The 23,650-nt window shown below is 35.4% G+C and overlaps 1 protein-coding gene across 24 annotated transcripts in view; it reads right to left on the bottom strand.

Moving 5' to 3' along the window:
• Positions 1 to 1,639: 1,639 nt before the first annotated feature.
• The window catches only part of CELF2 (CUGBP Elav-like family member 2), a 713,329-nt gene continuing 691,318 nt past the window's right edge, over positions 1,640 to 23,650 (bottom strand). For 9 of the 24 annotated variants that reach the window (XM_082254349.1, XM_082254358.1, XM_082254351.1 and 6 more), the window contains 4 exons: positions 15,107 to 15,235; positions 14,048 to 14,245; positions 10,412 to 10,555; positions 1,640 to 6,731 (listed from right to left, as the gene is read on the bottom strand). In XM_082254349.1, the coding sequence (XP_082110475.1) occupies positions 6,604 to 6,731; positions 10,412 to 10,555; positions 14,048 to 14,245; positions 15,107 to 15,235 (599 nt within the window). In that variant the 3' untranslated portion in view covers positions 1,640 to 6,603. The remainder of the gene's footprint in view (positions 6,732 to 10,411; positions 10,556 to 14,047; positions 14,246 to 15,106; positions 15,236 to 23,650) is intronic. The other 15 variants (XM_082254368.1, XM_082254364.1, XM_082254365.1 and 12 more) reach the window with 4 other exon arrangements.

The following is a 23,650-nucleotide window of genomic DNA, read 5'->3' as shown; positions in this document are numbered from 1 at the left end:
TAAACAAGGCCTAATAACTGAGAGACTCTGAACCATTCATCTTGATAGTGAGCTGTAAAATACAATGCAAGGGATTGCCATGGTAGGACAATGCATTATGCAAATAGATCTATATTCATATATTATGCTGTTGATCTTTAGCATTATTGAGGCCTGTAATGTTCAGCTTAGCAACCACATTTGTTTGCATTATGTTGGAATCTAAAATAAATACAAATAATGCTCATTTCTGAATAATGTATAATTGTTATTGCAAAAGAAATAGCATTTTTGTGAATGCCTTTGGGGCTGCATGTTACAAATGTTATTAAAATGTACTCCTATATTTTCACTGGATTCTCACATGCAGCAAGGCATAATCTCAACCTCTATAAAAGCTAATAGTAACTGTATAATATATTACTTATGTTATAGAGGAAGTAGTACATCTGTTTTGTTTTTTTAATTAATGTCCTTTACCAATAATATTTTCTTATGAAGGCCTGTAATGTTTAATGAAAGGTATTCTCACCTCCTAGCATTGCCATGAGTAATTATGTTCTCAGAGTCCCTAACAATGTTTAATCTTTGCTGGAATAGCCTTGGGCATGCTATAGCCTCACCTCAACCAAAAATATGGCTCTAGCTGAGAGCTGTGGTCAAATACCAAAAGGCAATTACTTGTTTGTAGGTGTACTTCAATTTGAAGTACACATTAGAAATAAATTAAAAACTTTGTTCTGAGTTCCTAAATAATACTATAATATGCTGCTCAACCTGTAATGGGCCCAGACAGGCAAAGTTTTTGTTAACTAGGTTAAGTGTATATGTGAATACACTCCAATCACTATTGGAGTATTTACATATACACACTAGTATATTGGAGAAACACACTCAATGGTTTAAATACATTCCCAAATATAAGAATAACTATTGAATATATTACACAAGCAAACTTTATATGGTAACAGTTTAAAAGACTTGGCCATGCACTAGTATAACCAAAGATAAAAGATCTGTATGTAAAGTTACTGATCTGGACTTTTAAACTTTGCTTTGCTCTACAGCATTGTCTGAAAGACTGAATATAACGGCAAATATTGTCATCCTATATCTAGGTTTTCTATCCTGTAGATGACAAAAATTTTAGGATGCTATTGTTTCACCCAATAAGATATAACTTGTATTTTGTCTTTTTTTTGTAAACATAAGGAAGTTATTGGGCATTTAAAAGTAATTTTGACCTAAACTGCTGAAATTTAACTATTGCAAGGGCAAATGTGTAATTTGTAGGCTTAGATAATTATTACCAAAAAAAGTATCTTTTGGTTAACTGCATGGCAGTTGTTATTCTGTTTATTTATGTGTTCATAACTGATGCATGGAAGAACAAAATTGTAGCTAACGTGATGACATAAATTAAAGTTACACGTATAGAACAAAAAGTTGGGATTTTTTTTTCTCCCTATTTTTTGTCCACATTTAGGCTTTCACTTAAATGGAATCAACTGTAACCTATATACGCAACATATATAAAATAAAGTAAGAAAAGTACAGGAAAGAAAAAAAAAAAAAAGGAAAAACAGACGTTAAACAGTGAAGTGTATAGATGTTTTACCACATGATGAGCACCAACAAACACAACACACAAAGAGACAAGTATTAGGAAAATGGTTTAATATTGGAGACAGAAGCAAAAAACGGCATCACACAATAACATACATTACAAAAATAAGTTTGACTGTTTCAACTACACAGTAATGTTCACAATGAGGACAGAAGAGTCAGAAAAAGTTTGATCTAAACAGCAAAAAAAGCAAACCCCTATTTTTTTGTTTTAATTATTACTAATACATTTATCCACTTAAAGTGACTGTGTACATCTAGCGCTAATTACCTTAGTGTGTAACTGCACAATACATAATAAAAAGTAAAACTTACCGCTTTCATTTTAGACATACTTGTTAACGTTAGATATAAGCAAATAAAAAAGCAAGCCAAAGTTTTTTTTTTTTAAGTGTTGAAAACAAAACCATTCTTTTTTTTGCCAGTCAAAAAACAAACATAAAATCAGTCATGTTTAGGGCCCTCAAGAGTAAGCCACAACTTTTCCTTTTGTATTTTTAATCTCCAGTATAAAATGTTGCACTGGTACAAAATGCATAAGTACAATCAGTTAGTAGAAATAGGAAAGCCATTTTTTTTGTTGTTTTTTTTTGGCTCAAATTCCATCACACAACAGAACCAAAATGCATCAATAAAACATAAACAATACTTAAAGGATCTTACATTTTCCACTAAAATTTCAGTAACTTTGGCTTTTCTCAGACAATACTCAAAAACTATTTGTAATTAGAAACAAAATGAGTTATTATTTAATCTACAAACAACAATTCTCACAGCACAAAAAAGAAACACAAATACATTTCTTTGTATGATGTAATTCTAAAATGTTATGAAACTACAAGTTTTTTTTCTTATTCGTATTTAGCACTTGAGATAATAAAACAGAACAGTTAAAATGACTTCAGTTACATAAGCCAAAAAAACTAGAATCTTGAAGTGAAAGAAAAGTTGAACATATTAATCCTTTAAGCAACGTCTCTTCAGTGCGTACCTATTAACTGTATCAGTGCTGGATATGATCTTTTTATACAGCAGGGCATTCAGTATGTCCCTTGAGCTTTCAGTTGTTTCTTTTTAAGTCATTATACATGAACAACTTCCTGCTTATTGATAGGACGAGTTCCCTGAATTGTCCCACTGTAAAGGGTGGTAATGTGATGAACAAAGAAAAAGAAATGACAGTCTAGAACATGAAAACAGGTTCTCTTAAAGTATTACTAAATGAGCTTTCTAAAATAATTTCACATATCTAGCAAGAAAAGCTCCAAAATAATACTTATCAGCATCCAAGCTGGTGTTCAATCATTTTATGTATTCATCTATGAGATATTTTGAAATGCAGCCAAATATGAGTTAATCTAAGTAACAAAAATATGTTTTTTTTCTATCATATATCTCTATACATATATTCCAAGAATGACATATAGATATAATTTAGTAATATTATTTTTTTCTTATACAAAAATAGCCCTCATGTAAATCTGGTAGGACCCAGGATTAAAGTAGTAAACACTTACAAGAACCTATATAAAATCATTGGGACTTTAACACATATCTTGATACTTAGGGGATTGTACTAGTGTATGTCAGTAGCTGGAAAATAGCATTTGCTGTGGTTTAAAGATCAGGCACTGCATTATTAATCAAATGCTATTATGTTCACTTAAAGAAGAGCAATGGCAGTACAAAGAGGCCACCCTAAATCAACATTAGGAATTGAAAAAGTAATAATGGGTTTTAATCTAAACAATGAAAGAAGAGAATAGATTCTGGTAAAAAAAAAAAAAGCTTTGATGACATATAAAAGATGGGGATTATCAGCTACAAATATGGCACTTCATGATACTACATGACTGATTCTGTAATTTGAGCAGTCAATGCTCTATATATTTCACTTTATCATACCTTAAAAAGTGGACGTTTTGTATGTTCTACAATAACTTATGAATATGCTATATAAACCATGGATTCGGTGTGCTTGTGTGTACTTTATATACCCTGATTCTTTAGGACAGTATGCTTAAAAGGAATAGTAGTTCAACCATTCATCACCATAAAGACTTCCACAGACCATGAAGAAAGTACAATTGTGACTCGTGAGGTTTGCTTTCACAGATTCGATGTGCAGAGTGGTTAAAAAAGTGGAACATGGGCACTTACTGTATACAATGTATTACCAAAAAACATCAAAGAGATATAACAAACAATAACAATTTCAAGCAACAAGACCACAGGATAGCAAGTTAACAAATTTCGTAATCTCTCTTTTTTAAATAGAAGGGATTTATACAAAACACATAATAAAATACCCATGTTATCAAATTACTTCGTACACGAAATACACTGAAGCTTTAGGCAGGAAGTACCTTTGGAATTTGGCACTGTATTTTCACTGATTTTTTTTCTTTCAAAGAAAAAAAACAGGTCACATTTTGCTGAACACAAACACATCTAAGTTTCCCCACAATAAAAAATAAGAACATCAATGCTTTACAAGCCAACACAAAACTTATTTTTCTGGAATAGTTTTTGTTTCACATGAAATTATAGCAAACAGACTTTTTTTTATATCTGAAAATTATTTTCGTTCAAGTAAACCAATTTTTGTTAAACTTATTAAACATAGAACACTGAAGACTCTTAAGACTTAATGAAGCCACAACTAAATTCATAGAAGCACCAACATGACACAGTATACATTTACCTTCTTTTCTGTACATTTAAACAGTATAAAATATAGGTAATTTCATGTGCATTAAACCATGGATTGTCTAACTGTGAGTCAGTTCAGCAAAAGGTGACAGAACTAGGTAGCATTTGCCCCAAAACAGGGTAAATATTTTCTTATACTAATCTACAAAAAAGTGGTTCTATATATATAATTTAATGAGAAAGTGAGCCACCTAAAATGGCCTTATCAAAAAACTTTACACTGCCTGAAAAAATGTAAAAACTATTACAGAGCTCTAGAGACTTAAAATCAGACAGTTTTTCTCAAACTGTTTTGGAAGTTGTCTGCTTCATTTAGAAACCAACATTCTGAATTCCTGGACACATATTGCTTTAGGAAACAGTGACCAGACAGAATGCTAATCCCTGTATAATACTTTCAAGTCTGTTTATGTTATGAAACGAAAAAAACAAAAAAAGAAAAAAAATATTTTTTTTTTGCCACAGGTTTTTGTCTTTTTTTTCTATAATTTTTCTTATAGTAAATTTCAGTCTTGCGTGAATGCTGCAATGTTTTTTCACATTGACTTTTTTGTTTTCCAGAATTCTTAGCTAGATGAGATCACATGCAAATTTCAGAAGTCAAACTAAGTCATTTGGAGGATCAAATATGATGTGAGGTCAGAAAGACATCAGAAACAATGACGGGACGATGAAACTTTTTTTTTTTTAAATAGACGCCACAGGGACATGCTAGGCAAACGGTGAACTAACAGGCATGGAGATGTTCTAGGGAAAAAAAAAAAACAAGGAAGAGTATAAAGTTACACAGAATCTATGCAGCAGAAACAAATAACTTTTTTTTTTTTTTAGTCCATCAGTGTTGGTCTGCTCAGGAATACATAAAAAAATGCAGTTCTGCTCATTCCAGCACTGAAAAGGTTAACCAGTGTAGGAATAAAATGTAATGCAAATCTTTGTAGTTAATAAAATCTATATGCATTCCATAATTCACATTTATTTATAAATATATAGAGCATATATTTTACATAAAGCACAATGAACAGCCCAAAAGAAACCATCCAGTTAGAGTTAGTTCAGATGGATTGCTTTGGGAAGGAAAGGAAGGGTTACAGAAGGGAAAAGGCGGCCATTTTGAACAAATGCCATACAACAAATAAATCACAGGACAAATCTTTTACTACGTGATGGAAACAAAAATAGAAACAAAACATAGAAAAGGAAGAGAGTGATTTGTGCATAATGGGTATTTTAACCTAAAATTAAAGAAAAAAAATGTATTTATTTTTCTCTAGAGTCTATTTTAAAAGGTATCTATCTAGCATTGAGAACTTCTCTTTAGATATCCAATACGTTAACAATAAATAACTCCCATTATTTCTGAGGCAGTAAAAATTTTTGTATAAAAATAGAAATGTTTCTTTTTTTTTACAAATAAAATTTACAGGCCTGTGGCTTCCTTTATTATTAAATTTATCTCTCAAGAAACATCAAGTATATTCACTCACTTTAGTTATTTTTTAAAACCCTGTAGCTTTAGAAACAGTTCTCTAAGACGTCTTTTTAAACACACATCTTTTCCAAACATATTCATAGTATAATTATAATAAATAACAGCATACATAAATTAATAATTCAATAATGGAATAAATAAATAAATTAATCAATAAATAAACAAATAAAATGTATCACCATAATAACACAAAGATAAACCAGTTGTTTCTGTCAATTTTTTTTGTACTTAAAAAATATCTAGAATCTTCTAAAACAATTTGACGCAGTGGAAGGACTAGTTTTGTTTTTGCCTGTGTGTGAGTGTTCCTTATATATGTAAACAAATTGAAATAAAAGAAAAATATGCGTATATTGGCAATATTTTCATACTAGGCCACCGCACTAGCTCCTTAACTGCTGGTGTCACTAATATACAACCAGGTCCTTGAAATGCTAACTTGTGTTCAGTTTTGTTTTTTTGATGGCACCAGTGGTTGCAGAGTTTAATTGCACATTGTTTTGCTGCTATTGTAAATCTAAAGATGTCTTACAAAAAATATAGGCAAAGGAAAAGTGGAACAGAACATTGTTACACAACTTGCTGGATTCTGGGTAAGAAAATATAGCCAGAGTAAATGGCAAGCGCAGAGGGCCACGGTAGATGGGAATGGAAGCGTTTAATGTAAAAATAATTGTCTCTCTTGGTGAGTGTTGGCAATGTTTTCCTCCTCAGCCCCAAGTGAAGATTAGGCTGGCTCATGGGACTTACCCTAAGAAAGCTAAAGTAATAGCAGAAAGCTTCTGGGGTTAAGATCAGTAAGGTTTGCTGTCATTTTTGGAGCGTTTCAGCTGAACTTTCAAGCGTTTCATGCCGATCTGAAAGCCGTTCATAGCCTGAATAGCAGCTTGGGCGGAAACAGGATTGTCATAGCTTACAAAACCTGTGAAGGATAAAACAGAACAAAGTGCATGGAACTGATTTTGTATAACAATTTAACTCATCAACTGAAATTAGAAATAAAAATACTGTAAAATCTTTCAAATTAGGAATTAATCAAATGAAACACAAATAAGTATATTTAGAAAAATAAATCACTTTTAAAGTGGCCATAGACAGTTTATTATTTAAATTACACATATGCATATGCTGTACAAAAGTTTATTCATTCAGAAGCCTGCCCATCACTAGTGATGTGTAAAATATTAAATTTAACTTTGACACCAATGTGCCCAATAATCTACTTATGTGATCTCTTTCTCTGGGTTTGGATTTGTTTTTTTTTTTTGTTTTTTAAATACAATAGAAAGCATGTAGATGCAGATACTCAATTTCTCTGCAATAATCCATTGAAACTTTTTGTTAGTTTAGAGGGAAAGAGAGTAACAAAGCTACTGCCACCCCCTTCCCCCCCCCCACCCCACCCCACCCCACCCCACACACACACACACATTCTAGTCCTTATGCTAAAGGGTATATAGGTTAGTATCCACTTATTATTGGCCCCACTGGCTCATGGCCGTCTTGGTATGGGAATATCAGCTGTTATGCCTGGTGTGTCAATTTGATATTGTTTGGTGAAGAGGGGCTTTTTAAATGCAAATTTAGGTTTAAAGGAAAGGAAAACAATTAGCAGATATTTATTATTAGTTAGTCAATCCAATATGGCTTGGATCTAAATCCATGCAGGCCATTTTACTCAAATCTAAGGATGAAAAACGGTGCTCAATAACTGTTAATGTCAAGCATTTAAATCATGTGGCTTTGGGAATAACTGCATCACTTTACAAAATCATCCCACATAGTATCAAAAACATACACGAGGATGCTTATCATGCATTTTTAAGTAAAATAACACATCAAAATGCAAGACTACATACAATGACATACACGACTATGCTTCTTAAAGGGTAACTAAATATGAGTAAGCATAAAGATTAGTGTATAGGTCTTAGCAAACAATTGGAGAGTTAGAATAAATACAATACCGTCACCGTCAGAAATAATTGGCACATAGAACATCAAATGAAAAATAAGATGATACAGTTTTACTATGGCTATTGGACAAATGGTAAAGTAAGATGAGCATATGGAGTCCAGAGTTTGAGGTGTACTTTTTCCAATCTTTGATCATGAGACAAGAGAGTATGAAGCATGTTACCGGTGTGACAGCATAGAAGATACACACAAAGCTACCTAGTAAGTGGTGTGTCTGCCTCTAGCACAAAGAGGGCCGATTAGGTATTCTTGAAATTAAACTTAGATAGTATGGTAACAGCATTTCCCAGCACAGAAAGTAATTAGTTTCATTTACTCACTACATTCACTTGTCAGTTTCTATTCATTTTCCTTTGTGAACTATTGTGCCTGTGCTTGGCTCATTTTAAACAATACAAAATTAAAAATAAGAGGAAGGCAATATATTGTCCTGCGCTCAGAATGGCAAGTAGACTCATTACAGGTAACAAAAAAAATGCCTTTACCAGGCTGTGTTTTCTAAATATGCAACCCTAATGTGTAACCACAGCAGGGTTGTCTAAGAGCTCTGTTCATTGAATAATACTTAATAATGCTATATTTGTTCAAGGTAAAAAAAATGTTAAAGGCAGCTGCCATTAAAAATATGCTGGCTTCATGTATTTTTTTCCTTTTTACATCAAATATACTATATATTGATGAGCCTTTTAGCAAGATCCTCAAATCCCAACAAAGAGCAGCAGAAGAATCAGAGATGGTTGTGCTATATTTCTCCTTGAATCTCATGATTTTCCTATTTTCCTACAAAAATACTTAAAGCTGGCAGATCTATGATCAAACTATAGATACAAAAAACTAACTTCAATCCAGCTATGTATTTATTAAAATATATTTTACATGGGGGTAGCATAAGTATCTTCATCTAGTTTGATGTTAGTCTCTTTCACAGCAGCACTCACTTTGGGAAAGGAAGGGTTAACAATCAGAGCACATAATGCTCTAATGCTTAGCACATTGCTGCCAGTCTAGCATTTGGAAAATGCATACAGAAGGAGAAATTACAGATTACAAAGCTTCTAATTTATGATCCCCAATTTTTTTGTCTGAATGTTTCCATGCAAATATGTTTGATGTGTGAAATATTACACAATCCTGCAATAAATTAATGTTTAACTAATACATTATATGATTCTCTGAAACTGGACAAATCTGTATGAATATATTTGGAGTAAATCAAAACAATTTGTGATTGGCTTCCTTTGTGAATCAGTATGTTCATCCTTAATATTAAATGCTTTAAAGTGAGGATATTTCAGTTACAAAACTAAAAAAATCCTTAACCAGAAGCAGCAGTTAAAGGTGTTTCTGCAGCCTGTATAAAACCAGTGGAGAATATTGCTTCTATAAGGCAATGTTAGAAAATTGTCCCGGGCAGAGCTGGCATAAGACAGTGGTCCCACTTTCCCTTACATCTTTTTAGCTGTCTATTTTCCTCTATACTACAGAGACACCAGCTGAGGCAGCCTAGATCTTTATTCGCTATTTCGAGTTAGACTTGTATTCGTGTATGAAAGTATCAGAAAGAACAATAGTCATGGATAAAGAGCCAGACAAATTCTTCTGGCAATTTTTAACCTGCTCTAGAACCATAAAACACAGACACTAATAGGTTGTTGCTGGTATCAATAAAACTCTGTGCTGCTAACAATTAAAAAGTGATCAAATTCCATACTGGAAATATAGTGTTCTGTTGGTTATGTGAGTGGTTGTAAGTGAACAAGGTTTTTTTTTTATCTTAATGCATTCCATGTATTAAGATAAAAAGCCTTCTGTGTGCTGCAGCCTTCCTAATGCTTACCTGAGGTCCATCTAGATCCAGTGATGTTGCAGGAGTGTCTCAGCTGCCCAGGACTCCCCTCCTCATTGGCTGAGACAGCAGCGTGGTGTCATTGGCTCCCACTGTTGTCAATCAAAGACAATCAGCCAGTGAGAAGAGAAAGGGGGTGGGGCTGGGCTGCGGCTCCATGTCTGAATAGACACAGGGAGCTGTGTCTCAGCTCAGGTGCCCCCATAGCAAGCTGCTTGCTGTGGGGGCACTTAACAGGAGGGAGGGGCCAGGAGCATTGAAAATGGACCCAAAAAGAGGAGGATCTGGGCTGCTCTGTGCAAAACCACTTTGCAGGACAGGTAAGTATAACATGTTTGTTATTTAACAAAAAAAAAAAAAAAAAACCTAGACTTTAGTAATACTTTAAAATGCATATATAGAGAAATCTGGCTTTTACTTTCCTCTAGGCATCTAAGATTAAAGAGGATCTTAAAAGAGGTTTTTGCTATATTTGACTTAAACCACTACTCCGCCTACTATTTGCTGAAGCAGAGTAAAATAATCAAGCTGTACCTTGCTTGTTCTTTTGCTGAAATGGCCACAGATTGTGCAGCTTATCAAGCAGGTTGCTAAAGTAACATAACCCTGAAACTCTTGTTTTGGGAAGAAATTTACCTTCAAATGTCATTATTATCTTTGACCTTACTTTGGATATATATTTGCACCCATATAATTGAATTCAGTAAGTAAAATACACCTAAAACATGAAGCCTTGTAATTTATTTAAACAGCTAGCATCTTAATGCATTTTTACTTACCAAAGCACTTGCTTAGATTGGTCTGTTTGTCAATGAAGACTTTAGCAGAGATAACATTTCCAAATGGCATAAACATCTGGAGAATGTCCTGGTCACCAAACTCTTGTGGTAGATGGTAAATGAAGAGATTTGCACCTTCTGGACCTTCAGATAAAATAAAGATAACTTCGCTTTAGTATATTTATAAAATAGTAATCCTTACCAGAAGCAGATAGAATAGCCTATATCATTCTGGAATTTTTTTTTTTTTGGTTGGACCACATACAACTTTTAAAATCTAGTTCATATGGATAATTGTATGCTATTGCCCATGGAGCTGTAAATATTATCTCAAAATAACTTGTTAGAATGGATGTTATCTGTCTATTTATGATCGACAGAAAATAACACACTGTTGGGGCCTGTATTTATTTTTAAACCCCATCTGAAGTTTCAGTTTCACTTTTAATAGTTCTCATTAGCAAATTTGTTCACATAGTTTCAGAGTCATGTACCATAAACACATAGTTATTGATAATAATTTCAAAAAAGTTATAGCTGGTCTAGAGAGAATGCTGTCTACAATTTCTCTGTAGTTGAACATAAAATAAAGAAGAAAGAAAAAGTAGTAAAAGAGAAGGAGGGAAAAGTAGAATAAGGAGCCCTTCCTGCCCAGGCAAATTTTCAGATTTCAGTGCTGTCACATTTTGAATAACAAGCGTGAGGTCATGCAACACTGTACCCAGACAAAATTGTTATCATTATCTTTTGGTGGTATTTAATCACCACTGTATTTTTGATTTTTTGCTAAAAAAATGAAAAAATTCTGAACATTTTGAAAAAAAGGTTTTCTGTTATAAAATTTTTCTGTTATAAAATTTTCTAACTAAGTAATTTTTCTCCTTTACTGATGTGCACTAACGAGGCTACACTGATGGGCACTGATAGGCTGCACTGATGGGCACTGATGAGGCAGCACTAATGAGGAGGCCTTGATGAGGCTGCAGTGATATGTGCCACTGATACATGGCACTGACAGGCAGCACTTATTGGCAGCACTTGTGGGCACTGTTGGGGCTGCACTGTCCCCTGTGTGAGTTTGACGGTTATCGGCTTTCACTGCTGGTCACACGGTAAAGAGCAGCTGTGATTGGCTCTTTACCCTGATCACAGATCCCTGTTAATGCGCACCGCAGGGGGGGGGGTGCGGGAAGTGCGATTATGGGAGGAAGTCCATAGATACCCACTCAGCAATGATGGCTACATTGCTGGCAGGAGGTGGTTACAGAGAAATAAAACTGTCCATTGGATTTGAGGCATTGGAATGTTGGACAATTTTTAGTTTCAATCATTCTTTCTTTGTGGAAGCAGTGTTGCCACTCTGCATAGGTCTGACGCGCCCCTGCTAAGTCAGAGCTAGCTGGATATCTGTATTAGCTGATTAAAACTGGACTTTAATGCAGATTGCTATATTTCTCCAGCACTCACAGTTTATCCAAATATTAATTTATGGTCAGAGTATAAGTCATAATTGACATGCTGTCTCAATCTGGGAGTTTGGAGCATAGCTGATAGCCTGACTGGGCTTTATCTATGCTCTCTTGGCTTCGAAGTCTATTTTTAATAAACAAGAGAAACTGCGTGGAGAGAGGCCTAGAGGATACCTAAAATGTGTGTGTCTAAATCTTTTCAGTATTGAGGAGACAAAGGCAACACCTTTGCTAGTAAATAGGTGAAATAACCACAATCAATACCATAAACAAATATTTTATTTGAAATGAAAAGTTTAGCTATTGCTTTCACTAGTAAAAAGCTGTTGATGGGATCAGATGGTATGGATTCCAGGATATTAAAGCAGCCTAAAGATTTCCTTTCAGCGCCACTACCAGAGCTTTGCAAGCAGTCACTATTGTCAGAAATAATTCCAGATGACTGGCAACATACAAATTTAGCCTCTCCACACAGAAGTGAAGTTATGCTGTAATCAGATAACTACAGACCAGTGAGCCAGATGTCAAATTTTGAGATATAAATGAAGTCAGTATTGAAATCATCTGAATATATTATCTAGAAACTATATTAGGATTAATTCTGAAGGGAAACTTGTCTTCATATATAGGAACATGTCTTGCCACACATGCTCTGAGATCATAATCTCTAAAGATAAAAATAGAATGCCAATTGTTTATGCACCATAAAAAATGTCATTATGGCTAATAAAAAAATATTGAGGTAAAAATATGTGGTAGAGAAAATAATACATATTGCTCTTTTAATTTTGCCTTGATACACAAACTGCCATATTGACAACACATAAAAAAAAATCACCTTTTCATCGATTCCCAGAAGAACAAGACGGAAATAAAAATTAAACCTTGTCTAATGCATTCTTGAAGATTACCAATACAGGTATGACTCTGATGAAGCATAATGGCAAAACTGTAATGTGATGTGATCAATTGTGTACCCATAACCAAGCACAGAATGAGACCTAAGCTTTAAGAGCCCCTAATTTCCGCATATTGAGGCTGATTTGAGACTGAGAATCCTCACACAATGCATTTTGTGAATATTTACTTCATTTATGCAATCATGAGAAAATCAATTTCTTTAACTTTTTTCTTCTGCATGTTTGGATAATTGAAATAAATATTTACACAATTTATTGTGTGAGTATTCTCAACTTTTTAGTCAATGCTCAACTTTAGTAAACCAGTCCAGCTGTTTCTATGCTTACTGGAACTCTGATTCAGCATAATCATCCAACAATAAATAAATTATATTTAGTGGCCAATATAAGGACACCTGTTTTATTGCTATGATATTAATATGCTGGATACCAATATCAGAACATTGCTGTACTCATACTATTATAGTGAAATGTTTGCTTTTATGCTACTGCCATCTAATGTGAAGAATTATTATCATATATCATCTCATATACGTATACATCTGCATATCTTGCATAGAATCTCTCAGAAAATCTAACTCCATTGTAGAAATGTTTTAATTTTTAATTTTTAATTTTAAATTTTTAAATTCTACAAAGCATCTCATAAGCTGATGTAATACAATAGCAGAAACAAAACAACATTTTGGATGTTGCCTTTACTGCTGCAGAAGGATAGGTTAAAATGTGCTAAGTTACTAGGGATTTATACGTCTTCTAGTCTCTAATGTGTTAATAGTTGTCATATCACTAATTTAAAAATGACAGGAATGGTGAAAACACAGCAGGAAACTTTTATCTCAAGTGATCTCGTCAGGAATAATGCTATGAAATACCATTCCCGTTCAAAATGTGATCTTATATAATGTGTTACCTCTCACGCATTAGAGTTTGAAAAATTGTGCTTCTCCAGCCAAGACCTAAATCTGCAAAAATGTATTGGACGTAGGTAATGTAATTTTAAAGTTAGCCTAGTCCACTGAATGGACTGTGTGCTGACTCCAAATGTACAATAAGTCCTTATTACACAACAAGGGCCCATAAATATGACAGTGCCATCTTTCTCAGGAGATGTGGATTGAAAATAAATCTAATGAAAATTCAGTCATCTTTGAGGCCATCAATCAAATATCTCCCTATGCAGCATTCTCTTAAGCCACAGTTTGAATAAGGCAATTTACAATGCTAAATTCTTTACAAAGTCTTACCTTCCTTCTGACTGCCTGCAGCACTCTGCTGCTGTAGCAAACTTTGACTGTAAAGTGTTGGCAGTGCCGCAGCGGCATACTGCTGAATTCCTGAGTAAGCCTGGGTGAGGGCATCCATTGTACCGGCTGTGCCGTTCGTCAAGCCTGTTGCGCCGAGTCCTCCATTCAGAGCAGCCATACCTGAGAGCATTTGAGCAACTTTACAAAAAACCCAACAATAGAGAAAAGAAATTGCACTTGTTCATTAGTGCTCTCTATAAATATTGATCAATACCATTTACACCAATAACGACTGCACTGCATGCAATAGTAATGATGACCACACCAAATAGTAGGAACTAATACAAAAGGACTTAAAAACAATGGTGGGTACTAATATTTAAATGCATGCATGTATCTACAAATTGGGTGGTGCAACTTGACTACATTTGACATTCTTATCTTGAACAGAATCATGCAAACTATTGTACAGAACAAAACTATGAACAAAAAGTATATAAATAACAATATAGAAGCATCATATACTGTATATTTCAAGACCATGATGTGCCTATTTTTTTCTGTATCTGCATCTAGCTCATTTTTTAAGTACGTATATGATAGTATAGTATAGTAAAAGTAATATAAGTATATGTTAGAAATACTTCTTCCCAAATTTATTTTATGCCCTGTTTTGGGATACAGTGCCAGATGGTGATAGTCTCTGTCAAGTTTTATTGATTTGTTGCTTTAATTTTATTGTCACTTACTTAGTAACAATATAAAGCAACATGTCCAACTAAGATTACCCTGACCTAAGATTACCCCATTACCCTGACTACACTGCACTGATCTCAAAGCAAAATGAAAATTGTGGTTACTATTCAGGACGTGGAAGATCAATAAATAGTCAGGCAATGTTCATGGAAATTATACATGGAAATTTGAAATATTGAAATACAGTATTTGCAATACATAATTGTTTTTTTTTTTTTTATTTTTTATTATTACACACATATTGATAATGCTAATATAAAAAAGCCAATGAAAATGCCATCCACCACAGCACTAAATACTCACTGTTTACGGTACCTGCTAGTGCATTAATATTATTCAATCCCACTGTGGCTCCAGCCAATCCCTGTAGAGTGCCGAGAGAGGTCAAAGAATTCATGGCAGCTCCAGCAGAAGAATTAGTTGATCCAGTCACTAGAATTACAAATCAAAATGTTTCAATTAATAGGGGTCTGCAAATAATCAAAAAGACAATACTACAAGTACTACATTTTGAAAACCTTGCAAAAGCAAATGGAAACCATAGCATACATTATCTTATTAGAGTAGGTGAAAGTGAAAAGTGATACTGTATTACATAGAACCTCCATTTTTGCTTTACTCCCCTTCTTTTGTAAAACTTTGTCAAGTTACCATTATCTCTGTGTTTTACTTCACATTTATATATAACAAACTTTCAGGTGAATTGTTACTGTTATAAAGGCAATTTGTCACCATTACTGCTCTTGTGGTTTGAACCTAAATGTAAAAATAGGCAGCAGTGTGGGTGCAGCCAAAACTTTGTCATTCACATTTTGGATAGAATATGATTGGGTTTTCTGACCGAACCTAGGCTGTTCGTTTAGTGGGAGCTGCTATTAAAAATGACAGCTTCTCTCTGTCAGTGGTTGTTGAGGGCGTTGGCTGGTGCATATGGCCATAACTATATTATGATATACTATATTAAATTATCATCACAACTCTGGCCCTTGAAAATAAATCTAAGGTTAGCCCTGGAGAACAGTCCTGTGTGACTTGTGAGCAGGGTTGGTGTATCAGCGTTTTTTATCTTTTGTAGATTGGCAGGTGTCCTTTATAATGATTGACACTAAATGTGCAATTCTGGAATATTATTATTTTTTTTTTTTTAAAGGACTTGTTAAAAACCAGTATGTGTTTTTTTACAACTTTGACTTTTTTTGTGTGAAAAAGTAGGGGCACTGCATATAGGGGATTTATAAATGGGGACCCCCTTATCCTAAAGTGAGCTTTCAGATTACAATGAATACCCAGATTCAAGGTCTAGTATGGATTTTTAGGGCCAAGTGGGTTTGTTTTATTTTTTTTGCTCAGGGTTTTTCCCACAGGGTTCACCTTTAAAAAGTGTACCAGATTTTTTTAAACACGTATAGCTAAAGTGACACATAGAAAAAAAAATCTGGTAATTAAATTTTTCTCCAATTAACTTTAGCTTGTAAACATTGCATATGAGGGACTTGTATGAATTTTATAGGGATTCCCGTTGCATTATTTACAAAATAAAGGAAGCTTAGAGGGAAATGACAACTGAACCTGTTTATTGTTTCTTTGTGAATGTCACTTTTCCTATACTACTTTGTTTACATGATAACAATGCACCACTTCACAGGATTAGGGGATCCCCCCAAACATGTTTTTTTTTAAGGAATATTGCATTTGAATTTTTTTTTCTTTGCATTGGTTCGTGTCCCGCGGGGCGGTGTCAAGCCCCTATGCACTTTATTTTTTGCAGATTCCACTTTCATTGACTTCAATGGGATTTAAGTTTGTAATATGAACTTTATTCAGCTTAACCTCCATAAATCGAACCCAGCTGTGTTTGGCTCATCCCTAATGTTAACCCTTGTCAGTTTATTGTTTTGCTGTATGTGTCCTGTTGGGGACATTTCAATTTACTACTGGTTCTAAAGAAACACAAAGAAGTGAGGGGAATTCACTTCTTAGATAGTTGTTATTAGCACAGGTGTTCCCATTGGAAGATTTACCCCTGCCTCCTGTTCTGGTCCCAACTCCAAAAATATTTGCCACATAGTGTATGGTATGAACAACAACTAGACAAATGGACTGAGACAGATCTTTTAGCACCTTCTCTATGTAATTCTGTCCCATAAACTCCCTCTCGTGGCATAGCTACACAAAAGAACACTGGAGCAAAATAATATTTGATAAAGGCATTTACTCCATTCTGCTTAGTTAGATCACTATGCAGAACAGGAGAGGCTAACACTGTTAGCAAAACATCCTGTGCATAATTTCATGTAATAAGTCCAAATCTTTTTGCTGTGTTGGAGACATATTCCCTGTAGTAGGTTTCCTTGGTTTCCAGACAAAAGCCGTTCAGCATTAAAAAAGGTAAAGATCCATGATGTATTATTTTCAGCTTTATAGCCTTGAATGTGTTAACCAGGCAACTGGCAGAGGTACTAATCTGGGCCAAGATTCATTGTACAAAACACATTGTACAAGGAATCAAACCCGCAAAACATTTGAACAAACTGAAATGAGAATGTGTGAAAGAGAGGTGCTAGCACAGCAGAAAAATGTAATATCATAATAAAGCATGGCTCCCTTCTGACAACGTGAAACCAGAGGTTCCGTTCACAGAGAATATGAAGCTACAGCTAGGCACTTGTTTCATCTTCCAGTTCTTATCATTGTCTTGCCCTTCAAGCACCATAAAAGACAGACTTTAATAGAGCTACCTCTATCTACTCAGAAAGCAGATTTTCCCTTGCTCCTGGGTCTTCTTATAGCATCGTAACAACTTTTTCTCTTTTTTTTTCTACATTTCAAACTGTTAACTAAAATATTAAGGAAAAAGTGTCTTTCAGTTTTCTACCATTTTTTTTTCTTGTCATGGATTGGGAAGTATTTAATGTATTGCTTTGTTAATAATAATCTGTATAATCCTTAAAAAAGGTAGTATTCTTACCAGAATAAATTGAACTGTTAATTATTCTGTATCAATTTGAACAATGGCTAATAAAGTGATTTTTTTTTCCTTCAGAGAGAAGCATTTTGAAAATGTTTTGCGGGGGATTTCTTGATCTTAGATCCCCAGGTTTGACTTTAGAGTATAACAAAGCTGGTTTCCCTGCTTCTTGAAGTTGTAAACACACACTCACTTTAATAATATCCACTGCGGGTAATATTTTATATTTCTCCAGATACAAAAAGCCAGGACTCCAAACCTTATGGTGCTTTTTTTTTTTTTGCATATATTGAGGCTGAGTGGATATTCTGTATTGCATGCAGTCTGTAACAATTTAGGTCTGCAATCTATTGCTCCTTGCCCCTGTGTAGATACAGAATGCTATTCTGTGACAGTTCACTTGATGACACAGTCACTGATGACAATTACAAATATTTTGTGAAAGTAGGTGTATTTGGAAAATGCAAAAATGTCATTATTTCAGGAAAAAAAATCTAAGTATGCCCCAACCCACTAAAAAGTACATGGGAAAGTGAAAAAGGCAAATAACTTTTATCTAACAATAGTATTCTTAGTTTCTCTGTAATAACAATGGAATAAAAAAAAAAAAAGACATTTAAGGAGAACCCCAGCCAAAAATTAGCTTATAGGAAAAAATAAACCACTTTTGCTGCAGTTTTCACGTTCAATCTAGGCATTTCCTCCACTGTCCTTTTTTTCTGCCACTAGAAGCCCCAGTTCCCTGGCCGGCATTATTTAACTCACTCTGGTCCATCCAGCCTGTGACTGGACAATGAATCAGAGACAGCGCAGTGATGAGCTTATCTATCTCCATCACTCTGCTTTCTTATCCTATCAGCATGCTTCTTGTCAGCACATAAACTGATTGGCTCTTTGCTTTTACTTCCTTTTACACTCCAGCCCTGCTGTATAGGGACTAAAAGAGGCTGACACAAATTCAAATTCAGATATTTACACTGCTTGCATTTAAAAGATACATTTAATGATGTATTAATGATTACAGAGGTGCCTAATTAGTTTCCTATAAATCTGCTTAGATTTCAGTTTTGTTTCCACTGAGTTGTGCAGCTGGAAGTCCTTTACAGATTCTCAGCAATGTTATATTGAGTGATGTCACCAGGGACCATTTATAGAATTGAAATTCTGGTAACTTGTTAGGAACATCAACTGAATTGCTCTGTGAACTGTATTACACCTTCAGATACAATCTGGAGCATAGGTACACTGTGCATAATCACTCTTTGTCATCACCTGGTTGATAAGTTATTATTTTTAAACGACTAAGTGATTTCTTACCTAGTCTTTGCCACATACAGTATGCTGTTGGATTTTGGAAACTGTGCCAAATCATTTTTTTTTTGTCAAGCAAGTGTCAAACATATTTGTACTCATCTGTCGACTTAATATAGTTTCTTTGGTGTTACCCTTGCCTGGATTAACACCAGTGCACTGCAGTTTGGGTGAAGTACGATTGCATGCACGTTTCACATGTCATTTTAGGTGCGCTCCCATTGACTTCTATTAGATGGTGTAATTACATGAAAGTGCATTAAAGTCCTGTATGCTGCATCTTGATGTGTTTTTTTTTTAAAAAAATGCACAGTCTAATATCAGTCAATGGGAGCACACTAAAAACTGCTTGTAAACAGCATATACAATCCCACTGTGTCCAAAACCGCAGCGCACTGATGTGAATCCAGCACTGAGCGTAAGTTAGAGGATCAGATCCCTGTCCAGCTGAAAAGCCAATGCATGGTGTCTCTTATAGTAAACAAAATGCAGAGTATGAAAAAGGTAAGCAAAATGCATACAAAAGTAAGAATTGCAGGCAACTAAAGTGCATGCCAGTATTTGCAAAAATACTGAGATAAAAAGGCTAACAAAAAAAACAATATCTCATAATTTTGGAAGAAAGAACATTTTTCCAAAATAGTTCAGAACAAGAATTAGCATAGTAAAATAATTAGAAAAACCCAGAGAAAAATAGTATTTACTGGTGTTCTGCAGCATGCCCCTGAGAGCACATAGAGTCAGTAGTAAGATCACGCATAATATGCAGAAGTAACAAATAGAGACTTTAGTTAAATTAAATCTAGAACCCAGAACCTCAGTAAGTTCTCTTGGACATGGTAATGTGATGTTAAATGCAGAAGTTTATTTAACACCTTCTCCTGTTAAAATCATACATACACACTAATACAACGTGGGGAGATTTAATAAAACTGGTGCACACAGAATCTGGTGCAGCTTTGCATAGTAACCAATCAGCTTCCACAGTATCTCACAAAAGTGAGTACACCACTCACATTTTTGTAGATATTTTATTATATCTTTTCATGTGACAACACTGAAGAAATTACACTTTGCTACAATGTAACGTAGTGAGTGTACAGCTTGTATAATAGAGTAAATTTTCTGTGCTCTCAAAATAACTCAACACACAGCCATTAATGTCTAAACCGCTGGCAACAAAAGTGAGTACACCCCTAAGTCAAAATGTCCAAATTGGGCCCAATTGGCTATTTTCCCTTCCCAGTGTCATGTGACTCGTTAGTGTTGCAAGGTCTTAGGTGTGAATGGGGAGCAGGTGTGTTAAATTTGGTGTTATCACTTTCACTCTTTCATACTGGTCACTGGAAGTTAAACATGGCACCTCATGGCAAAGACCTCTCTGAGGATCTGAAAAAAAAACAATTGTTGCTATACATAAAGATGGCCTAGGCTATAAGAAGATTGCCAAGACCCTGAAACTGAGCTGCAGCATGGTGGCCAAGACCATACAGTGATTTAACAGGGCAGGTTCCATTCAGAACAAGCCTCACCATGGTTGACCAAAGCAGTTGAGTGCACATGCCCAGCATCCTAACCAGAGGTTGCATTTGGGAAATAGACATTTGAGTGCTGCCAGCATTGCTGCAGAGGTTGAAGGGGTGGGGGGTCAGCCTGTCAGTGCTCAGACCATACGCCGCACACTGCATAAAATTGGTCTGCATGGCTGTTGTCGCGCAGGAAGCCTCTTCTAAAGATGATGCCCAAGAAAGCCTGCAAAAAGTTTGCCGAAGACAAGCAGACTAAGGACATGGATTACTGGAACCCTGTCCTGTGGTCTGATGAGACCAAGATAAACTTAATTGGTTCAGATGCTGTCAAGCGTGTATGGCAGCAACCAGGTGAGGAGTACAAAGACAAGTGTGTCTTGCCTACTGTCAAGAACGATGGTGGGAATGTTATGGTCTGGGGCTGGATGAGTGCTGCCAGCACTCATCGAGCTACAGTTCATTGAGGGAACCATGAATGCCAATATGTGCTGCCGGCACTCATACAGCTACAGTTCATTGAGGGAACCATGAATGCCTACATGTGACACTGTACTGAAGCAGAACATGATCCCTCCCTTCAGAGACTGGGCCACAGGGCAGTATTCCAACATGATAACGACCCCAAACACACCTCCAAGATGACCACTGCCTTGCTAAGGAAGCTGAGGGTAAAGGTGAGGGCAAAGCATGTCTCCAGACCTAAACCCTATTGAGAATCTGTGGAGCATCCTCAAATGGAAGGTGGAGGAGCACAAGGTCTCTAACATCCACCAGCTCCTGATGTCATCATGGAGGAGTGGAAGAGGACTCCAGTGGCAACCTGTGAAGCTCTGGTGAACTCCATGCCCAAGTGGGTTAAGGCAGTACTGGAAAATAATGGTGGCCGCACAAAATATTGACACTTTGGGCCCAATTTGGAACTTTTCACATAGGGGTGTACTCACTTTTGTTGCCAGCGGTTTAGACATTTTTGGCTGTGTGTTGAGTTATTTTGAGGGGACAGCAAATTTACACTGTTATACAAGCTGCACACTCACACTCACTGCTTTACATTGTAGCAAAGTGTAATTTGTTCAGTGTTGTCACATGAAAAGATATAATAAAATATTTACAAAAATGTAAGGGGTGTACTCACTTTTCTTAGATACAGTAGGTTTTATTGTCAAAGCTTAACTAAACAAGCTGAAGTTAAAATCTGATTGGTCATTATGCACAGCTGCACCAGATTCTATGTTCACATATTTTAGTACCTCCCCCATTATGAGTTTTACATGTTAGTGCCAAATGGGATCCTAAACGATTTACAAGAACCCAAGTGAATGTCACAGGCCAGAAAGTTAATCTGTTATTTTTTTTTTTTTTTAGAGACAATAATACTTCAAGTGTTCTGTGAAAAAAGCCTGGGCCTGGTTCACAGGTGTGCAGGTGGTTCTTACTGCGGGTCCACACTGGTTCCTGCAGCCACAACCATCCACACGGAAAACACAAGAGATTAATCCTAATGACACCCACACGCACTGAAAATCGCAGCAGCTGCTACATGCATTGGGAACCGCACTACATTTACAGTTTACGTGCTGACTGCGATTTTAAAAATGGAGCAGGGACCTTTACCCTGTGTTTTAGCAGCACTGAAGCTCATTCAAATGAATGGACTGCCATGCCCTTATGCACAACACAGCTCACAGAGCCTCACAAGGGTTAACCAGACCTCAAAGTATATACAAACCCTCACTTTTTAAAACAACCTAGTTAGTTTAAAATAGAAATGAAAGGCAAAATATTTCTAAATAAGTTTATACAGTATATATAAAATATTATAAATACCTTTTCCTCTCCATTTTATTTTAAATGTGATTACATACCCTCTGTTCTCAACTGCATAAGGATCTTAGAGAACTATGGATGGAGAAATAGCAGCACACTGATTTTCCCAGTGAATGGCTGTGCAGGGGCCGGAGTGTGTAAGCACATGTCTGATCAATGGATGAGAGCAGGAGCTCTCAGCACAACTAGAAAACTGACCATGCTGTGCTTTCATGCCTAGTGTTGTCATTTTTTAATAGGAAAGCAGAGAACACCAGGGATTTTGCACAAAGGAAGCAATACAAAGAGAACAGGATACTTTTTTCATACATGTACATGGTGCAGCAGGCACATATCAGGAATATTACATTTTCGGTTGACATATTCTTTAGAGACCTTCAACTCATAGAAAGAAATGATGGGAGGCCAACGGAAATTACTAAAATAGAACAGGAATATTTTCCTTAAAATATTTTTTCCTCATGCAGACTAAAGAATGAATAAGTCCTACCATTAATGAATGGATAGCAATTATGTCACAGTTATGAAGCTGTATGAGAAACGATAGAGCATCTGGGAAAAACAATTGCCTCACAGTTTATGGGAATTTTGACCAATGCACCATTCCTTCTCAATTGCAAATACCTTACTCATTTCAACATTAAAGTGGAAGTAAACTCATTGATTTAACAGTGTAAAAAAGCTTTCATTTCCGGCACATGGGTGTGCTCTCAACCAAACTGTCAAACCATCCAATGGCTGGTATCAAAACTGATCGCATGCACAGCATTATGGCAGTTGACGAATAAACAGAGGCCAAGATGGCAGCTTCCTTGGCTGAAAAGGATTGGAGGGTTTACTTCCACTTTAGAAACTGTAATCCCATTTCTAATACTATGTGTTGCACTATTTTATTTTGTCACATAATGCATCATAGGGCAGATTACTTTAGAGTTGTCAGGTTGTGTGGACATATGAATTTGTACGAGACATAGCAATAGGAGGCACTAGAACTGTGTTTTGAGGTTGACCACATTTACTGGAGACTTCAGATCAAACAGTCTGCCTGACTATAAGTGGTAACCTATTATAGTACAATGTACCCCCCCCCCAAAAAAAAAAATCAAAAAAATAAATAAAACAAAACACTAGCAGCTTTATAATTCTTTAAGGGATTTGGTTAAAGTAAAAAAAACAAAAAAAAAAAAAACATATTTTTGTCACAGTGACACA

This window comes from Pelophylax lessonae, assembly GCF_965119305.1.
Source record: "Pelophylax lessonae genome assembly, chromosome: 4".
Classification (NCBI taxonomy): Eukaryota; Metazoa; Chordata; class Amphibia; order Anura; family Ranidae; genus Pelophylax; species Pelophylax lessonae.
The sequence above is the reverse complement of the archived record's forward strand: the minus strand, read 5'-3'. Positions and strand labels throughout refer to the sequence as shown.